The sequence below is a fragment of the Parasteatoda tepidariorum genome, chromosome 1 (assembly GCF_043381705.1).
Source record: "Parasteatoda tepidariorum isolate YZ-2023 chromosome 1, CAS_Ptep_4.0, whole genome shotgun sequence".
Taxonomy (NCBI): domain Eukaryota; kingdom Metazoa; phylum Arthropoda; class Arachnida; order Araneae; family Theridiidae; genus Parasteatoda; species Parasteatoda tepidariorum.
In genome coordinates, this window is record NC_092204.1 from 86,821,512 (window position 1) to 86,837,621 (window position 16,110).

A 16,110-nucleotide genomic window follows, 5' to 3' on the forward strand; every position below is an offset into this window, starting at 1 on the left:
GCGCATGTAATTAAAAATTTATACAAATATATGGGCGTGCTTAAATTGTGAAATTTTTAGAGGAATTTTGGAGGACTTGTCCTCAAATCATGTTTTATAAATCTGGTCACCTTATTTATAAGGCTTTTTGAACAAATATTAGCTTTTGAAAGAAAATAATTAAAATAAAACTTCTACTTACTATTATAAAGAGAGTAATCCAAGTTGACAGATGTTTTAGCACACAAATTACTTGGACCAGGCAATTGATCACTTTTATCACGAGTTTGATTTTTATTATCTAACTCTTTCGAATCCAATTGATCCTTTGAGTCAATCCAAGCATCCGGCACTTGCTGCTCCCTGTAACTTTCACTAAGTGCAGTCCTCCACTCACGTGAGGATCTTTTAGAATCTTTCGAATCATATACAATATACCTACCATTCGAATCATCTGTTTCAGGTCTACGATCACAGAAATCAGAAGACAGACGATCCTGACAATCGGATATCTCATCTTTAGAGGATGAGTCCTCCATTGGGCTTTTGCCACTAGTGCCGGAGGAATCTTGCGTTTTGTACCAGGGATACGAAGCGTCTTTTCGTTCGAAATGCCTATTTTCCCAATTACTTATTCCTCTATGGTAACTGGAAATATTAGTTTTATGTTTCATCACAGAACTAGGGCTTGAAAGCACTGAGAATTCTTGAGCACTTTTATCACCGCGTTTGTCTAAGGGATCACTTTTTGTCTTGGCCTTAAACCTATGACCATTACTGGAATCTTTCGGCTGGTAGAGGAGGGGGGAGTCTTTCGTGAAAGAAAAACATTGTGCGTTAGATTCGTCTTTCACCGGTGGACTACTTCTATGGCGATCTATACAACATTCATCTACTTTGGAGTCATCAGTAACTTTATTATTTGGTTGAAGCGATTTTGACGTAGAGTTGTTGAATGCTGAATCATCCAAAGAGGATTTCGTGCTACCCTCTTTAAAAGGAGATCCGTTAATACTGAGATCACATTCGGGTGCTGAGTTTTGGTTACCATCAGATTCTGATCTTTGTAGTTCAGATTTCGAATCGTCAAGTTTCAAACTGTCTGACTGAGATTTCAAATCGTTTAACACAGATTTCTGAACATCACTGCTTTTTAAAGATCTCCTTTCTCGACGGTGATGGTGATTCCTGTGTTTGGAAACGACACCTTCTTCGCTAGCTTCTGAACTCTCGGTCAAGCTATCTGGCTTCTCTTTCGGGTTCAAATCACCTCGTTGGTTTTGGGTTAAACTATCTTGCGTGGTTTTGCTGAGCGACTGCCTAGGATGCACTTGGGGCTTTTCGTTTCCATTAATTGGAACCTCCACAGTGCGCCGTTCTCTTGGAGAAGATTCGATGTCACTTTGGCTTGATGGAAATCCGTTCGTTGGCTTATCTTTTGACCCTTGACGTTTCGGTGATACATAGCGACGTGTTACATCCGATTGCTGAAGTTCTCTCGTTGGTGACTTCGTACCACCTTTGTCCGCTATAGGGGGAGAAGAAGTCATGGCTCGCAGGACTCTGGCTGATGTTTCAACCCTGGTGACTGGATGTTCCTTTCCAACCTCTTGCAGCCAATGTCCTTCAGCCGTGCTAATAACTGTAGTATTGGTGGTGGAAGTGGGTGGCATGCAAGTTGTGATGACATTTCCAGCCATGACCGATACTTCTGCGGTAGAGCAGATTTCTTTTATCCTTTTGTTGGTGTCGGCAAGTTCAGCCCGCAGCCTTGACACCTGGAGATGAGCAGACTGTATGTCTTTGTCTATCCTGACGCCAAGGGCCTTGTTGTCGGACATCATTTTCTTGAATTCTTCTTGGGCGTCGATGAGGAGACGACGCGTGATAGCCACCGAGTAGTGACACTGGTGACTCCATCTGGGATCTTGACTTAAATTTCCATGTGACAGAGAATTTAAAAAGAAATCATAGATTTGGTCATTCAAAGAATCCAAGGCCTGGATGGCTGTAAAAAGAAACACGATTATTAGACACTGTTAAGAAATAACAATAATATGCATTGAATAACAGTTTGAAAAGTTTATAATCAGTTTTTCATTTAAAAATATTTCATGCATCAGTATTTAAAACAGACGAAAGTAACAAATATTTAGAATCGTTGAAAATACTTATCGTGCCTCACTTTTATTTTTAATAAATTCAACAATTTAACAGAATATAACATACTACGTTCGACGAGATTCATGTTATAAGAGATGCGCGATGCACTATTAAATTAACATGCAACACATAAAATCAGAAGTAAAAATATTTACTGATATAATAAGTATCTCCGTACTTGAATATAGCAAGTTTTATCATGTGAAGCTTTTAAAAACTCATAGTTCCTCAACACGTAATTACAATTTTTTCGTTTATAATTTCTAATATTTAATTGCTTTAAAATAATAAAACTAGAAGTGATCAGGTAATGAAAATGACATACCCCCATACAATTATTTTAAATTTTGCACTGTCTATTGAAAAAATTGAAGTAGAAATTTAAATAAATCTCTGGCAAGGACGGGCAAAAACTGCAGAGCGTATTTTAACATGGCGCACATTTTTAAGACGAAGATATTTCATCAGCTTTACTTCGAAACTTAAAACTTTTGATTCACAAAGAAAGATTATTTTTTAAAATATTTTTTACCTATTCCATTTCAATGATTTTTTTTATTTCAAGAGTTGAAAGAATAAAAGTTTTAAACAACATTTTAGAGAATTGATTAGCTTTAAAGCTTATACATTGTTATTAGGAAGTAAAGAATATACTTTGCCTTCATTTATTTTTCGTTAGCTTCCCAATTAGAGAAATCCAGAAATCCTAAACACTTAAATTTCGCACTCTTGACATTGAACTTTCTACCAAAAGACTGATTTTCTAAAGTAGGTTACTCGTCAATAGCTAAATGCGTTTAGAAAACATCAAAAACACACAAATTTTATCATTTAATACTTTCATCCACTAAGATTTTTCCAACCTTAATACTTTGGCACAGTTAATTAATGTTTCAATATCTAAAAAAAAAGCTTTTTCTTCGAGAAATCTCATGTAGCTTAAACCCATCATCTAATAAGCTCTTCATCAACTAGATCGATTGGAATTCCAATTATTATATTCGATGCCTTTAGTAAAGCGCATCCAGTAATTAAAAAAGAAATACAAAATTATTTTAAAGGAATTCCATCATGATCCAAGTGATTTAACTGGAGACGGTACACTCATCTATCCTACAGCAATCGAAAATTAATCTCCACTCAACTATTATTATAGTAGACTCAGGATCTCTTAGCAGCAATTTAATATCACTATGATAAAATACCCATCAATCCCTTCTCTGAATCGATCCAGATATACAGACGTAAGAGGCATAGCGAAAGATCTTCATCGATTAATAATGAAGATTCTGGTTGTTGAACTGCTCTGGCAATCCTCCATAAAGTGGAGATCTTACTCAGGAGACAAGACTCCAGGAGTTGACAAAATTATCAAAACTCCTTCTCGACGATTTAAGAGATCTGACGGCTTCAAGTCAGAAAAGTAATGTGGATTGTCATTCGAGAATGAGATAAGACCTCGCCTAGAGTAATTCCCATTCTCCGCGGCGTATAAAAGTAATTTGAATTCATCACGGTAATAACAATCAAGTTGATTGGAGAAGTACAAAAGAGGTCTTTTAAATTTCAACAAGTCGTGGGAGTTGAGGAGGATTTTTTGAGATTAACTTTAGAGAGCAATTTCGAATGATTTATTCTATGGTTAATTTGAAAGGCTGCAACACATTTTATGTTTATAAAAAAATATAAAAAATAAAAAAACTAGCGGGGTTTATGTTATTTGATTAAAATACTGACGCGACTAGCATTTTACTATGGCTCGATTAAAGCAAGATATATATTTTTATTTATAAACAAATCGTATGACTAAATTTCAAGAAATAATAGTTTTTTTTTTTTTTTTTTTTTTTTTTTTTTTTTTTTGAAAAATAAAATAGAGTGCCTTTTTCTACAATTATATAGCTGCCATAAATATAGTTACAAAACAGTATACATAATTTTTATTTTGTTTGTAGCAGGTACATCACTATGCAAATATTAATTTTATGCATTTGGAAAACTAAGCATTATAGAGTACTAAATGTATCCAGTTTACACAAGCATCAATGGAAATTAATGGAACAGTACAAAGAGATCAAGAAAAAAAATTAAAATAAAACAATTTTGGAAACGTCGGAGAGTTAGTTGATTTTTAGTTAAGATAGTTTTTGTTTTATTTTAAGTTGCGTCCGTTACGGGAATTGGAAATGAAATAAGTCTAATTTATATTTCGATGATATTTAAAATAAATCGTTTTTATATACATAAATAATGGCTCCTCAGATTCGGTACAACATTATCCAATAACACATATTAATGCGAAGGAAAACCAGAAATAATTATTAATTAATTGTTCAGTTAACTAAAATTTTCTCAATGAACTAATTAGCGTCCTTATATGCATTAGAGCGTATTTAATTTTAATGTAATTATTCATAACATTTAAAAGTTAGCCTCATTTAGTATTAAAACGGTGTCAATGTTTTATATGTGCTTTATAACTATTTCAATAATAACTCGTGTTTCAAATTTTTATACAATTACTGAACGAAAACCTGCCAAATATCTTATAATTTTTATTTTATTGCGGCATTATAATAAGTTTTTAAAATGATAAGTTAATAGCATCAAAATGGAATATTTTAATCGCAATATAAACAAACAATCAAAGTTCATAGACGAAATTTTAATATATAAAAAATTTCCTTTCGAATTCCAATTTAACTTGTTGAAGTATGCTGTTATCTTCCAAAATTACTGCTTTCTAATACGAAAACGCACATTAACTTCAAAAATAAATTGAAACACATTTTGAGTACATACTGAACTTTAAATTTCCTATGATTAACTCAGACAATCTAAAATTCTTATGATATTCGACTGCATAAACTTTCTACTCTCATATATCTGCTACGCATTTATACATTTCTAAGTGAAAGAATGTCTGTGTATGTGTGTCCTTTATAGATTCCTAAATCATACGACCGAAAGCGATGAAATCTGGCATACAGATAGTTCGAAACACAAGGTAGGTCACAGTCGAAATAAGAACATTCTGCGACGGACCTCTCGAGCGGGATGAGAGAAAAACTAAATGGAACTTTCTGATTGGTTATTAAGCCATTGTTTTAAATTTAACTATAGTATTAGCTTATTAAGTCTATTTGATCAATATTGCACAATGGTTTAATATTAAATATTTTTATTCACTATACCAGATAAATTCAATGAGCAACATAATAAGAGCCGTGGAGGCTCAGAGGATAGAGAGCTCGCCTTCCAACGAGGTGAACTGGGTTCGATCCCAGCGATGGCCTGGATTCGAATTCCACACCTGGCTCGCACCGACTACAGTACTGGTGCAAAATATCCTCAGTGGTAGACAGATCATGCTGTCTACCACTCCACGTACTGTTAGGCTAAGTGTGTGAGGTTTTCGTGTTTTTCCTCTCCATGTACAGCAAATGCGGGTTAGTCCCATCAAAAAGTCCTCCATGAGGGCGAATTCCTCCCAATAGTTAATCAAGGAGTTCCCCTGTCTTCTGTATTAGGCTACAGAGTTGAACATTGGTAATCGTAAACTCAAAATTGGGTCGGTTGTTCAAGGACAGTTATAAAATGAATAAAATTAACGTGGCAGCACTCGTAATAAATGCCCTTCTCACCGTAATGAAATAAAGCAAAGTAGAAAAACAAAACAAGTGACGATCACAACAAGAAAAGAAATATTTTATGAACAATCATACCACAATTAGGATTATATTTACATCAGTCGAGCAAACTGAAAACCCCCAAGCAAAACAGCCAGCCACGGGCATTATCTTCCCATATTGGAATGAGGATGACTAAATCCTCTCACTCTTTCCATCCTCATCCCTCTGTCGCAAAAAAGACATCATCATCTATCAAATCCGAGACCAACACACATACATGTGACCAAAAAGTATCTTCAGCATCCTTCTCTGAATCGTCAATGCTTTTCCGGATACTCTCGACAGGCGGGGAAGGGATGCCTCATTTCGAATTCCTCTTCGTACTCCTCTCTCTTCCCCCATCCCCATCAATCGAATTTTTGATCCCACTCTCAGTGTGCCGAGTAAGTATTTTGCTCGCGTGCTGCACACACTCTCGAAAAGCGCTTTCTTTAATCTTGATAGAAGTGCTAGCACAGTTTTGAACTGTTTTATCACCTATCGGGAAGGTAAGATAGAGAGTTTAAAAAAGAAGATACAACTCTCGAAATAGCCAGTTATTTAGATAAAGTAGAAGATCAAAGAAGTTATTGTATTTTATTTCTTTTACTTTGAAGTCTTATTTGTCCGGAATTTCTTAGAGTTTAAGCGTGCCGGACGAATATCGAATTTATGGAACATCGAGTAAACAAAGTTTGTTTTTAGTCGGCAATAAATATTTTAATGGTTTCATTATTAATATTTTAATGGTTTAGTTATTATTGGCACATTCTTATTAACAGTCTGTTATTCATATAAAATGGAAGATCGAAAAAAAAAGTAATNTTTTTTTTTTTTTTTTTTTTTTTTTTTTTTTTTTACTTTGAAGTCCTATTCGTCCGGATTTTCTTTTGAGTTTAAGCCTGCCGGATGTTTAAAGGAATATCGAGTAAACAAGGTTTGCTTTTAGTTGGCAATAAATATTTTAATGGCTCATTATCACAGATAGTTATTATTGGCACATTATTATTAACAATAACAACCTGTTATTCAAATAAAAGGGACATGTATGCAAATGTACTTTGACTTAGCCTGAAAAGTACTCAAACTATCAAAAATAAGCTTAAATCTGAAAATATATAAGATTCCAAACAAAAAAAAGAAATCTTCAAATTGTATTTAATAAAATATTGGTTGTATAAAAAATTTTTGTATTAATATTAAGCATTAAATTAACATAATTTAAATTAAATGTTTTTTTATAAAATGGTAAGTAACTATACTGAATCTTGAACACTGCAAAAAATTTTGAAAAATAAAGTTCCTCTATCAATAAAACACTTTACTAATTTGACCACTGAAAAATTCGAAATAAAAGAATACTTAGAACTAATATATATCATATTTATGCTGAAAAAATAAGTATTTAGCATATTACTTATTTTTTTATCCCATCAACTAATGAATAATCCTTTGAACTTGACTGCTATCTTATCGGAAAAAATAATAATTGATTAACAAATAATGAAACAAACTATACAAATTAGCTCTTAAACATTGCCATAACTAACAAAAGAATTTTTTTTTAAAGTTTCGTTTCAATCAAACGCTTTACACATTCTTCATTTAAAAGAAAAGCATACTCAAAAATAATATGTCACATTTATGCACGGAAAAATAATTCCTGTGAACTTGACTGCACTTTTGGAATGACCCCTCAAGAAGAACCATGGGTATTAATGGGTTAATTAACTTAAGGAATTTTCTATAATCAAATAAAATTGAAAGAAAAATAATTCGAACAACACGAGTTCACGACATTCGTTTCTAAAAACAACAGTGTGGTCATACACAAAACGTGATAATTGCTTAAAAAAAACACAAGATGAAAACAAATGGAGTTATCTTGGCGATAAGACAAAAAAACAAACAAGTTTTCTAAATTCCTAACTTGATAAACTTTACTCAAGCATAGTGTGACTTGAGCCTTGAACTTACACATCAAGAAAGATGGGTATTATTATGACCTTGAAGCAAATGGACAAAATCCTTTATTCATGGCATGCGAGGAAATTAATACTCCCTTATAGGATTAAAAATGATGGGAAGGCGAAAAGAAGAAAGAAAAAATAAAAAATAAAATTTAAAAAAAAACTCCGTCGGTTGTCGCATCCCGTCACCAATGCACCACGCGTCATTGAGTAGACTTTATGAGATTCAGATAAATTGATGGTTTGCGTTTTCTGAAGGCTTCAATAAAAAAAGAATTTTTTGTATATTTTAAATTTATAGAAAAAGTTCTCATACAACTTTTTTTCATCTCTAATTAAAACTAAATTTCGAGTTATTATTTATGATCGAAAACTATTTTATACAGGGCAGCTTATTTAGCTTATGGAAAAAGATTTCGTGTAAGTTTTTTTTTCTAAACATAACTAAATTTTATTTTTTATTTGCAATAAAAGACAATTTCATTAGACCTAGACCTGAAAATTTAAATTTTCAGTTAATAGCCAGTGGCTGGTAGACTGTTATAACTTAGTAGCCACTAACGGGACGGTGAACAATTATTTGTTTAATAGCCCCTCTTTGCTGCTTATTTTTTCCTTGAATTAAATATTTTTTTAAAAAAATTCATATTAGAAATGATCTACGGCTATAAAAATTTAATTTATTTACGTGACAAATTAAATTAATTATAATTTAATTTATGTGACAAAATTTAGTTGACTGCTGACTTCGCCGTGCAAGAACAAATAAAACTATTTCAAAAAGAAAATGATGATTACGACCAGTTGCTTATTTAATTTAAGTCGCCACTTTGTATCGTTGACTCGCCATGGGGCAGGTGGCGAATGATTATTTTCAGGTATACATCAGCCCCAACAAAAGCATTAAAAACATTTTGTCGTTCAGTTTTTTTAGCTTATAAAAAAAAACATTTTGTAGAATTTTCTTTTTTATAGATATAATTAATTTTAAAGTCATTATTTTATTCACATTTGTTTCTTAGTATGCTTAAGACTGAAAACAAAATTCTTAAGTAAAATCTTCCGGCTTAAATAAACTTATTAAGTCTATCCCTGTACAAAACGTACACGCACCTTTCTTGAACCTATTTTGTTTTTAAAAAAATTCCCGAAAAAAAAAACTTCATTATCTTCATTATAAACTATTTAAAATAAATTGATAGAAGATTATGTAAAAAAAACGTTGAAACACATAATAAGCTAATTTAGAAGTTAAGCCGATTTAAAATATTAATTAAAATCCCATTGAAAACGTCAGATTACGCATCCTTTGAACTTCGAGAGGTTTTCTTACTTTACTTGTAAGATTTTAGAGTAAAAATTACAAACATAAATTAAGACTAAACTTTTCTAACATTAACACATGCCTAAATTTATATGCGTTAAATATGTATTAAAATATTACAATACATATTAAAAAATAAAATAATTGCGAAATGCTATAAGCGTATTATCTAATTAATTTTATCTTGAGTCCCTTGACATATTTTATTTAGAGAAATTTAAAAAAAAAGTAATAAATAAATAACTATAACATGTTGAAATACTTTCTCGGAAACAACGTTACCAGACATTTTCTTTCCTTTCTTGGTTAGTTTTATGACTATAATTTACCTAACTAACATCATTAATTTTATCGAACGAAGCTTTTTTAAAACTATAATTTCATATCCTAATTTGTAAACGTCTAAAGATGGTATAAATTAAGAAGAATTCGGGGAGAAAAGCTAATAATTTATTTGGTTGTTGATGGAGCCGGCTGAAATCATGGAATACCGCCAAGAATAGTTCCGCTTATGCGTTTCCAAACAGCTATATTAATGTTCAAGCGCCAAGAAAGAGAAGCTTTCACACCTGATATACATCCGCAGTTGTATACGATTTGAGGAGCTAAAAAAAGTAGGTCGCAAAAAAGTTATGTCTAACAAAATGCTCAACGCTTCGAGCTTTACATTTTATGTCTTTCATTTTTATACTCTTTTTCAGCAAAAAGGAGAAAAAAATATTCTTTTTTTATTGTTCAGGGTTTTAGGATATTATTTTAACGAGGATGCTCCATACCACGGGAGACATTCTTCATCGCAAATTCTCGTTCAGTTCCAACACTTATATAAAATTTAAAGCATAGAAAAAGTGAAATCAGATAAACTTAGAATAAGCCTCGAAATTTCTATTACTGAAGAGAAATTATCCAAATTTTAAAATGAAAACAAGTTATGAGAGGAAAACTTAGGATTACGCAATGAGGAAGTTCTATTCCAATAATTTGTGTGCATTTTGATATTTTGATTTTTTTTTTCAGCAATAGAAACTTCATGGCCTATTCTAGGTCTTCCTGAAGTCACTTAAATTAATGCAGTATTTCATATGTGTAATTGTAACAATTGTAACTGTACTCCTATATCCTATTCCAACACCATCTGACAAAAAGAATAGATAACTTCAGATCAAAATTTATCAATGACTTAAAATATAATCGTAAATTATGATTGCTGTAAAAAAACGATTACAAGTAGCCAGAAATCTGAGGACAACATAAAACTACCTATTAATTTTCGATTAAAAAAGGTAAATGGATGAAAAATTTGACAGTAAACTTGAAAATTCATTCTATTTTACGAAAAAAAAACACAATAATACAATGCAATAAAATATTATATAATATTTGAACTACTCCCAACTTAACTACATGCAAGTAATTAATGCATTTCATTCATAATATAACTATTTCTTACACTCATTCATTGAAAATGTACTCTGCGAACATGAGCAAAAGCGGAAAATAATACTATGACAGCTGAACTGGAAATAATATCTCATCGCCATCTGGATAAGCTTTTTCCTCTTTTTAATGAATAATAAATAAAGGCTATCTTCTTTCGCTCTCTGCATCCACGATAACAATATCAGCGATTTTAATTTGCATAACTGAATGAAGATTTTGACTTTTCCTCCAAAAAGTGTGTAGGAGCTAGTCTGGTTTTCTTATAAAATTATTTAAAGGGATGATTATTTTCAAACATCGTATAAACATTTTGAATTCCGATTTTGAAAAAGGATTTTTTATTGCAAATTCTTTTTTTTTTTAAGAATGCTTTAAGAAAAGTATCGGGATTACAAAGAAATGTTAAATACATTTGAATAAGAATTTGGTGAATAAACATAATTTTGAATTGAAAACGAAAAGCAAATTCTTTTGTTAAACAGAATTCCGATAGCTTCATTGAAATAATGAATTAGTGTTATAACTAAAGAATACATTTCAAAAAATTCTATATAAAATATGCAAAAATATGTAATCTATATGCATGTATACACACTAACTATATGTAAATTTAAAAAATAAATGCTTAATTATTTTTCTTATTTTTTTGTTTACTTTCTTTACTTTAGTTGCGTTGTTTCTGTTTGAGGAAAAAAACTGAGTTGAAGAAAATCAAATTTTGTACAACAGACTTTGATAAATACGTGAACTAACAGATTTTCGAATCAAGTAGTAAAAAAAAAAATTCAAATAATTTAATCAGAAGAGAAAACTTGGAAGGCTTTTTATAAGTATTTGATTAAAATAAGTTGATTAACTAATTATAATTTCTCACGCTTTTTCATTTAAAAATAAATCTTAAAATAATGGCTATTGCCTATTGAATACATTAACAATGCAACTTAAATTTGTTTCATACATCTACAAAGTCTATATTAATTTTGATGCAGTCTTAAAATTCCACATCTAAAACTTAATCGATTGATAGCGTGTTTCGAACAACGCTACCGTAAAATGTCAATATTTAATTTAGAATCATGTTTGTCATAAATTATTTTCCCTTAAATTTAAAATGGAAGCGAAAACTTTAAAGCATCCCACGAATTCTAGTAGAGTTCTTTCTTTTCTTCACTTTTATCCATGAGAATATTTAATAATGATGGAAATTATTTGCGGATAATATTGTCGAACCTGATTGGCTTCTGAATCAACAAATGCCACGATCTACCAACGATGACGTCACTTGCATGCATCCAATTGTAATCAATTTATTCATTTTCACTAATTTTACATAATCTAGAAATGCGTAACTTTCCATACATAGTGTGAAATATACGCTTGAAGTCTTTAGTGCCAAAGAGAAAAGGAAAGTAAGAGAAACCAAAGTCATTATTTTCAATAGAATATGCAACAAACATGTTGGCAACATCACATGTTGCTGTTTTCTAATAAAACTATTCAAAAGAGTTTACAAATGAATTTACATCGAAACAAGAGGAACAGGCAGTGAATGGAATGTACAAATACGTTTGAATAAAACTTTTATATTATGTAGACACTATTTTGTTCCGAAACCCAAAAATTTGAAGGAAAAAAGCAACTAAAATAGTACTAAAATTAACAGTTAATACTCTTAATCCGTAATTGTAAAGAGCCAAATCTTTAAACAGCTATTTCATAACATTCAACTTGTTTCTTTCAAATTTTAGTTTTAACATGATGATAAAGAAATTATGATAGAAAAAATGTTAAATAAGTATGCAATGTAAAAATTTCACTTAACTTTAGTCAACTAAGGTCAATATTATTTTTCATAAAGGGAAAAAATCATAACCTTTCACAAAAAAAGCAAAAATTAACATTTTATTAGTAAAGTAACATCTCATCATAAGCCAAAAACTATGATTAACTGAAAGGGAAAAATGAACCTTTCATAAATTCAGAGAAGTGACCTCTCTTTAAATTGAAGTTTCACTATCGCAGGTTACGGTAATGGCCTTTAATTCAACTTAATTTTCTAGCAAAGCACCGAAGCCTTCAATACTCCCAACTCGTTTTCAAACATATACCAGATATTTTAAGTCGTCCTGTAAAGTTAAGTACAAGTGTAAAGTTAAGTACAGAACTGAAAGAGGATTGACAAACCCCATTTTCTGCTTAGAAATCATTTATTATTCATTAACATCCAGGCTAACATAACACTGGAAAATCGCAGAATTAATGAATGTCTTCAATTTTGGATAATACTAATTCCCAACTGGCACTCTATTTACAAAATGATGTGGAACCATAATGCATCCCACATATTACTTAGTTTCCAGTCTGAGTCATTAAATCACGAATTTTATCCAGTGTGCGTGTCGCAGCTGCTGGTTTCAAATATCAATATCTTCATAAAGCTTAAATTCTGCTCCATCCCCTAACTTTAGACATGATGCAAACTTTAATAATACAATCTGTCTTTGACTCATTATCATTTGAACAATAAGTTAATGGTTTAAAACGGAACATTAACTTAAATATTGAATCACTTAAACTTCAATGCTGCAGGGATATTAAAACAAATATCACTCACATGGAGCTGAACTGCACTGGTGTAAGAAATTAAGAAAATTTGCAGACTAGGGCGATAATCTCAAGAACTACTGGACCGATTTTAATGAAATTTGATATGTAAATACATTGATACTACACAAAACAAATAACCATTCAACAATTGTAATATACAAGTTTGATCGTGTGTAACACTCGTTTCATATCTTCCGACTCCAGTCGGAAGATATGAAACAGCAGTTGCAGAATAAACAAAAAAACAAAACAAAAATGGGTTATTAGGGGGTATGGTCCCCTCTTGCAGATATACAGGCCTTGCAGCGTGAGTTCATACATGAAATAAGGCGGTTTATCATTCGCTGTGGCAATTTGTCCTACTTGCTGTACTGTTGTTGGAATATATTGCTTCAGAAATATAATTGCTGTTTCGGTAAATTGATTCGAAATTATAGTTGTTGTGAACGATACATAATTTGTTACTGTTGTTGCGATCCCCAGTATCAAAATGATAATAATATTTGCGAATGATTTAACTTGTTAATATTGTTGCGAATTATATAAATTGTTACTATTGTTGTGATATATTGTTCCACAAATATAATTGTTTCGAACGATATAACTTGTTATTGTTATTGCGATACATTGCTTCACTAATATCATTGTTGTAAACGAAATAGCTTGTTACAATTGTTGCGATATATTACTTCAAAAACATGATTGTTGAGCGCGATATAACTCGTTTCTGTTGTTGCTCTATATTGTATCAAAATAATCATACTTTCGAATAATAAAACTTATTAGTATTGTTACTGTTGCGTTATATTGTTTCAACAATCTAACTATTGGAACGATATAACTAGTTAACACTAGATTGCCTAAGGAAGCCATTTTGACTGCTTTTAATTTCAATTAGAAAAAAAAATGATGTATATAATGACGCAATTTCTTAGAATTGTGTTCAACATATAATTTTTTTACTGTTAATATTTACTAATAACTTGTTACAAAACTGTAAATAATATAAAAAATATAACAAATTAATTTTAAACAAATTTCGTTACACATTACTTACTTTTTTACAATCCACTCATTTTAACTGCTTTTGGGCAATATAAGTATATACTAAGTTTCAGTCTTTCTAGTGTTAACGATGTTGCGATGCGTTGTTTCAAAAAATAGCTTTTTAAATAATAATAACTGGTTTTCAGCTAGCAAAAATGAACTTTTTTTTGCATTTAAATGGTTTGCATATTTATGTTCCCCAAATAATAAGAACTATTTTCAAATCCTCTTAACGGATTTAATGTGAGGCACGTTATAGCACAAGGAGTATAGCACAGACCCCGTTCAATCAACAATTCATTATTATCTAAACAGCAACCTTCATACCAACACCTCAAAACATTTTATTTCTTCTATTCTTTTTTTAGAAAATGACAGACGTCCTTAATGAAATAACATTGTAATAAAGATGTTCAATGAATATTCATTTTCACCAAGACATCCCACAGAGGTTCTCTCGCTTGATTAATTAAAACTCCTTCTAGATCCGACATTTAAAAAAATAATAATTTGGGAGACTTGGGCGAAAATTAATATGTAACGATGACACTCGCGAGTTTCCTCCTCATTTGACTCCGCTGACAAATTTTTCAACCTCCGCCTAAAACCTTCGAAAATTCCTCATCGGAGGCTAAAATGTGTTAATGAATGTCACTATCCCTCTATTAACTGCCTTCTAATGGATTTCTTGGAGAAGGAATAAAAAGGAATTTCTAGTGGCAAAGAAAAGACGTGGGATGACTCTTTCTTCGATCGATAAAATGACTCCCAGAAGAAATTTCCGTTCAGGATATTCAATAATTAAGGAAAACTAATAACGATATGAACGAAAGCTATATTTGGAATACATAATTAATATGAATGATAGAATCTTATCGAAACTTGAAACTGTTAAATCTTTTATTGTTCAAACTTGAGAAACACTAAATCAGCATTTTAGCTTGAAAGGTCTTCGTTTATTTTCGAATAAGTTAAATTTTAACGATAAATCCCTTTAAGTTTAAATCGAATTCGAATAATTTAAATCTTAATGATATGCTTAAAATAAATGATTAATATGAATCATTTACACTTGCATAGGCCTTCATTTAAACTTGAATAAGTAACATTTTAATACTATATTTAAAATAAATAATTAATATGAATAGATCCTTATTCACCCTGCATAGGTGTTCACTTAAACTTCAGTAAGTTAAATTTTAATACGATATATTGATGGCATTACTAATATGGTTCATAGAACCGCATTTACACTAGACAGATCTTATTATGTCGTAAAACTTCATAGAATGATGATATTTTTCCCAACACTTTTTCATAAACTCCAAAACAGTCGCTAAACAACATTACTAGTACAAGTGTTTAATGATTCTTTGACAATTAGAACGAATTTCGGATCATTTTATACTAAAGGAAAGGTTACTTTAAATTTAATAAAATCAAATTTCCGAAAAGCTGAATCAAATAATATGAAAATATCAAATAATATCAAATAATATGAATCAAATAATATCGTGAATGCTTCATTGACCCACTTCTGAATAATTTACAGGTCATTTAACACACAAAGTAATCAAGTAAAAATATGGCTAAAATTTTTTAAAAATTTAACATCCTTACTTATTGAAAAAAATATAATGATATTTTGATTCACCTACTATCCTGCAAACACAATTTACTTGAATATAATTTTATCGCAAAAAATATGTTTCCATCAAAATTCCGACTACTTTCCATATAGTTGGAGGACATAAATTTTGATTACAACTCTGTACTAATTGACAATACAAATTACAATTGTTTTCTGGACGACTTTACGAGCAGAATCTGTCACATATTTTCACTAAAGGAAAGTTATCATTAGTAAAAATATTTTCGAGCATTTTCCCAATAGCTTAGAGTATTCAAA

At 30.8% G+C, this 16,110-nt stretch overlaps 1 protein-coding gene across 4 annotated transcripts in view; it reads right to left on the reverse strand.

The window, feature by feature from the left end:
* The window catches only part of LOC107436326 (liprin protein kazrin), a 142,984-nt gene that overhangs the window by 69,419 nt on the left and 57,455 nt on the right, over window positions 1-16,110 (reverse strand). For all 4 annotated transcript variants that reach the window (XM_016047991.4, XM_016047990.4, XM_043050027.2 and 1 more), the window contains exon 2: window positions 182-1,987. In XM_016047991.4, coding sequence (XP_015903477.1) covers window positions 182-1,987 — 1,806 coding nt within the window. The remainder of the gene's footprint in view (window positions 1-181; window positions 1,988-16,110) is intronic.